General features: G+C 42.7%; 1 protein-coding gene across 1 annotated transcript; it reads right to left on the reverse strand.

The window, feature by feature from the left end:
• Positions 1-258: 258 nt before the first annotated feature.
• Positions 259-4,152, reverse strand: LOC127757028 (probable rhamnogalacturonate lyase B). The gene is made up of 9 exons (XM_052282439.1): positions 4,115-4,152; positions 3,042-3,158; positions 2,802-2,921; positions 2,560-2,701; positions 2,267-2,443; positions 1,866-2,128; positions 1,491-1,723; positions 889-1,159; positions 259-773 (listed from the first exon to the last, which is right to left on the reverse strand). Exons 1-9 carry the CDS (start codon positions 4,123-4,125, stop codon positions 377-379), a joined length of 1,731 nt encoding a protein of 576 aa, XP_052138399.1. The 5' UTR covers positions 4,126-4,152; the 3' UTR covers positions 259-376.
• Between the last annotated feature and the right edge of the window lie 1,394 nt (positions 4,153-5,546).

Here is a 5,546-nt window from a genome sequence, read left to right on the forward strand (position 1 = left end):
CAACAAAAAGCCACCATAGTTGAGGGAGTCATTTTGCATCAGCTTTAGGCCATCTTTGTTTAGGCTTAGACTTATTGGCTTAGACTTTTAAGTCAACTTATTGGCTTATATGATTTATAAGCCAGTGAATTTAATGTCCTAAGTTTAGTGGTGGATCATACATCTATCTTGTATAAGCCAAAAAAAAGCTTCTCCAACCTAGCTTTTGGCTTAATAGTGTAAGAGTGGCTTATAGCTTTAAAAAAGCCAAACGAAAAAGCTGCTTGTTTGTTTAGGCTTAGACTTTTTGGCTTATAAGTTGACTTATAAGTCTAAACAAAGAGGACCATACTCTCGAGCTACTAGCCCTACCTACCTTGCAAATGTATGAGCTAGTTCATCGACCTCGCGTCGTCATAGGGTCTCGCCACGAAGAAGAAGGACCCTCTAACCGGATGTAATCATACATGACGCCGAAGAAGGGGCTCAACGCCCTCGTCTGCGTGATGAACACCACATTCTCCTCCTCTCCCTCCACCAGCATGTACCCCTTGATCGCGAACTCCAAGCTCCACTGCACGCCGTGTGCCCCGTGCCGCGCTATCGCGTTCCCGTCGCCGAACGCCGCCGCCGTCGTCAACGCCTCGTCCGCCCGGCCGTTCACCACCACCTGCACCCTCGCCATCTGCGCCGCCGCCAGCTCGACGCGGAGCGTGTAGGTGGCGTCCGCCACGACGCGCTCCAGCCTGAACCGGATCTGCCTCGTCGTCGCCGCATACCCGTCGCCTTGCTTTCTGCACAACAAGGAAAGAAAACACAATTGGTTATCTTGATGATTCTTCAGAGGTTAATCGATCGAGAGGAAATTGATTGATTGATTGATTGTTTTGTTCGTTGTTGTTTAATTACCTTGTGACGTGTGCGAAGAACCAGTCCTTGGAGATGTCGCTCTCGCCGATCGTGAAGACGAGATCGCCGTCAGGGTATAGCTCAGCGTACCTCTCCCACAACCCGTACTGCCTGTACTTGTCTTTGGTGATGAAGATCTTGTTCAGGTATTTGGGGTTGGGATCAGGGATGAAGAACTCTGCTGCACTCCTGTCAGGAACACCCATCTCCCACAGTGTCGGGCCTGATCTTGGAGGCTCGAACACAAGATCACCGAGGTTGATGCCACGTCCTGCTTAAATTCAGACAAACAATGGTAGTTAAACAGAGTTGTTCTGATCCAGATTATCATGTTAAATACTCCCTCCGTTTCTAAATGTTTGACACCGTTGACTTTTTAGCATATATTTGACCATTCGTCTTATTAAAAAAATTTGTAAAATATGTAAAACTATATGTATACATGAAAGTATATTCAACAATGAATCAAATGATAGGAAAATAATTAATAATTACTTTTTTAATAAGACGAATGGTCAAACATGTTTAAAAAGTCAACGACGTCAAATATTTAGATCGGAGGGAGTAATAGCAAATGCCATCTGAATTAGTGCTAACTTAACCTGGTGTTACTGTTACTTGCGAGGTGTACATGTAGTCCCCAAGAAACCCAGGAACCCATGCGTAGAGGTTGTACACTCCTGCTCTCACATTACTGATGCTGAAGCTGCCGCAGGGCGTTGCCCTCGTCCAGAATTGGTAGTTTTTGCTCTCTGTCACCCAAGAACCGGGTTGTCCAGGAGTGGCCAAGCCAACAAAAGCCATCCCAGCTGCCATGTCCTTACTGCTCATGTACCTGAAACAAAATAATAATTAACATCAAAACAAACACATTATCAACGTTTCAGAGATGATGATCCATGAACAATCTTGACCCATGAAATGCAAGTCATCATGTACCTGTGTGGAGTTGAAACTATGAAAGTAATGAATCTTACCTGTCTCTGACAAATAGCCTCCCGGTGACTGATCCTCTCTGACTTGCCTTGTGGAAGTCAGGGGATACAGGGAAGCTGTATGGCCATTTCCTAGCTTCAGCTTCTGCCTGCAACTTGGCATCCACCCAAAGCGAATGCAGATCTCCTCTCCTCGGATTGGAGTTGAGGTAGATGAACACCGGGCCCATCACCTTCTTCCAGTACTCCCCCTCCTCAATCTTCAGAACAATGTCATTCCCGACGTAATGCGTGCCAAGAAACATCTGACACGAACCAAAATTTCAGTTTTCTCTCTGTACCAAGATTCCAAGTGCAGAGTTCGTTATTAGGAATAGTAATTGTTTTTTTTTTTTTGCGGGGAGGAATAGTAATTAGTTGTAGGGTGAACTAATTGATCTTACTGTCAGAGAGGTCGGGCCGACATGGGAGGTGAGCTCTCGCTTGAGAGGGCCGCCGCTCTTGAACTCGTTGCTGGGGGTGATCACCCAGAATCCCATGGGGTTAGGGTGATTGCTGCTAATCCATCCATGAACTCTGTTGTCCTTGTTGTCCAGCGAGTACTCGTACTTGTCATCCACCTAGTACATCACAAATTCAGAAAATCACCAGATGCATACATCAAACAGTCGATTAAAAGATGACAGCCTGATTAATTTGGCGTGCAAGATGTTTCAGAATTCGGTTAGTTAATTACCTCTCCTCTGAACTGTGGTTCCTTGGGATCAACGAGCAGGACAGCCTCCTTGTATGCCAATGGAGCACCGCGAGGTGCATCTCTGTCTGTCGCACTCGGCATAAACCTCTGTATATCGTCTGAGATCGCCATGTAGTTGAACCTGACAAAACGTTCATGAACACATGTTTTCAAGATTAGACTGCAGATCAAGCAAATATTGAATGTCTTCAGAGAACAATTTTTTGAGAAGGAATACTCACTTGTCCGTGTTCAGTTTGAAGGCGAGGCGAGCCTCTGAAATGTTGAGAGCAGGCCAGTCCCTGACATGCTCAAAGATGGCATAGCAGTAGAATCCTGAGCTACCTTTCAGCATCACAAGCCTGCACAAATTTTAGAGCAGCAATCGTAAAATGGCAGTGATATTTGTATACTACCACTATATGACAGGATAAATTATAGCCAAATTTATTAATATAGGTCCGAAAATTCTGAAGGAGTACCTCTTGTCGATGTTTAGCCTGACACTATTTGGACGTGATGGATTGTAGGTGCTCCTGAAGGAAAGCTCCACTTGATCTTCACTTGAGGATACTACCTTGAATTCAGTACTATCCAGCCTGTGAAAATTCAGTCATTTAGTTCATCCTTTTTGAGAGAAAAGCATAATTCGTTCAGCTGTAGCCCGTAATAAGGTGCAGTGCATACTATTTTACATTACTGTGAAATTATGTTTTCCAGAAAGAAAATCATTTGAGCTCTTGTACATATCCTCTGTTTATTAGGCAGTAATTTCTGACGGTGTTTAACACCGTTTGCTTATCAGAAAAGAACTGAAGTCACAGTTACAGGTTGCTCTTGGTACTATTGCTATTAGGAGGCATCTTTCGGTGCAGAGTGATGAACTGCAAAGGCTTGCTCATATTTTACTCACAACAAGAGCTTGTTTGTTATCTGGCCTGAAGGCAAGTTCTTCAATCCATATGAATATGGGTGGTTCAAAAGAAATAATATTGATTACAATTAACAGGCTGGTAGCTATATGTTCAAGTGGTGTTAAATCGAACTAGTACTGTTATATTGTGGTTATTGGGTAGGTTGATCTTGTTAATTATGTTATGAGCTGTAACAGATCAAGGCAATAAAACAAGAACACTATTAACTACAGCAAGCTAGGCAAGTACCTGCTCACCGGCTGGTAGTGACTTTCAGATTATGTACCTACTTCAGTTGCTCAGTTAGAAAGAGAGTATTAGTTTATCCAACTTTCTAACTGACATTTATTTTGCACATTCCAAGTAGAAAAGTGGTATAAATTAGAAATAAATTGAGATTGAACAGTAGTCAGATCATATATACAAATGTGGAATAAGAACACACGCAAAGATGATGATTTGGGATGACTCTAATTAAAGTAGCATATGGATGCATCCTTTTCAGTTTAGAACAAAAAATGAATTGAGGACCTTAAACACAGGAAAGATCAAAGCGCATGCATATATACCAAGCAAAGTATAGTTAGCAGGCGATATATAAATGACTTAATTTACAATAAAGTTAAGAAGTAATGACGTACATATCGATCATGCCTCTTGGATTATTGGATCCGGGGAAATTCCATACCACATCCCAGTACCTGCAGACAGACCAAGATCAAATTAATTATATATGGTTAGATGTAACTGGTATGTAACATAAAGATGGCTTTTCATCTATCAAGGGAATATCATCTTTTTTTTACATGTGTCATCTAAGATAATCACAAAAAAAAATTAAAAATATTGATAACATATATTAATATAAAATATATCATTTCACAAATATGTAAGGCTAAATTCAACTTTTACAAGTTGCAATAGAAACAACAAATTTAACTGAAAATAGTTATCGTACCATAATAATTATATTTGTTATTTTTTTTATAACATGTAGAAGTTGAATTTGAACTTTTTGAGAAAAAAAAATTAAAAAAGACAGGCAGGTATGTACTAAGTATGTTTTGAGAAATTGAAAGAACTGAGTAATTAGTTAAAGAGCAAGAAAACTATATATAGTAGTTACACCGATGGAGAGATGGATAGAGTGTAATATACCCTGCGGAGTTGGGTTGTCCATCGAAGCGGAGCAGGTTGCGTTCGCCGTTGTATCGGACGCCGGTGATGTGGCCCCCAGGGTTTGACAGCGACACCTGCACGATGCCATTGTCCACCATCACCTGCATGCATGCAGATGCAGTATATATCAGTCAGCTTAATTAAACAACGTACGCGTAATTCGGTCGAAACGCATGGATGATCTGATCGCTAGCTAATACTAACTGCAGATCGCTAATATAATTAAGCACATACGCGTATAGTTAATTACCTGGCGGTGGTCGAGGTGCAAGGTAACGCCGCCGCCGCCGGGGCGAGGTCCCTTCGCCGGCACGGCCGCGTGCTGCGGCGTTAGTGACGACGCCGACGACGCTGCGACGGCGACGGCGACGAGCAGGAGCAGCAACGGCAGCTTCGTGCAGGCCGCCGCCGCCGCCATCATGGACGATCGATATATGGAAGTAGAGCTAGCTAGTTGGACAAGTGACGACTAAAGCGCATGATCAATCGATCGATGGATATATGCGTGTGCAAAACGCGCTCTATCTATATATATATCTATCGATCGATCGGCTAACTTATATAGTAGTTCTTGCTTCCATTTATCGATCGATATTGAAGCATGGGCGGCTGGGATTTAGTATCAAGTGTTGGTTACGGCGCCGGAAAGACGAACTTTAAAAGAATGGGAAATAATGATGGATGATGAGTTTGGTTGTTCTAGCCGTGCAAGTGCGGTGCGTCGTCGTCACAATTCTTGCCTTTAGCTCGATCTCTTCGCAGTTTTGTTTGTTACACCAAGCCGTTATCTTGCTTTTGCTCTGCCTCTGATCATCGACGATGCAGACACTACTACGCAGTTGGATGCAGGTCTGGCCTCCTTAATTATACGTAGCAGCAGCTAACAAATATTTA

This window comes from Oryza glaberrima, chromosome 12, assembly GCF_000147395.1.
Source record: "Oryza glaberrima chromosome 12, OglaRS2, whole genome shotgun sequence".
Classification (NCBI taxonomy): domain Eukaryota; kingdom Viridiplantae; phylum Streptophyta; class Magnoliopsida; order Poales; family Poaceae; genus Oryza; species Oryza glaberrima.

Bases quoted from the DNA above. Each gene is read 5' to 3' on its own strand.
- LOC127757028 (XM_052282439.1), bottom strand. The intron at 1,724-1,865 runs GTAAGATTCATT...ATTTTGTTTCAG, and splicing joins AGGCTATTTGTCAGAGACAG to GTACATGAGCAGTAAGGACA. The intron at 1,160-1,490 runs GTTAAGTTAGCA...GAATTTAAGCAG, and splicing joins GCAAGTAACAGTAACACCAG to GACGTGGCATCAACCTCGGT.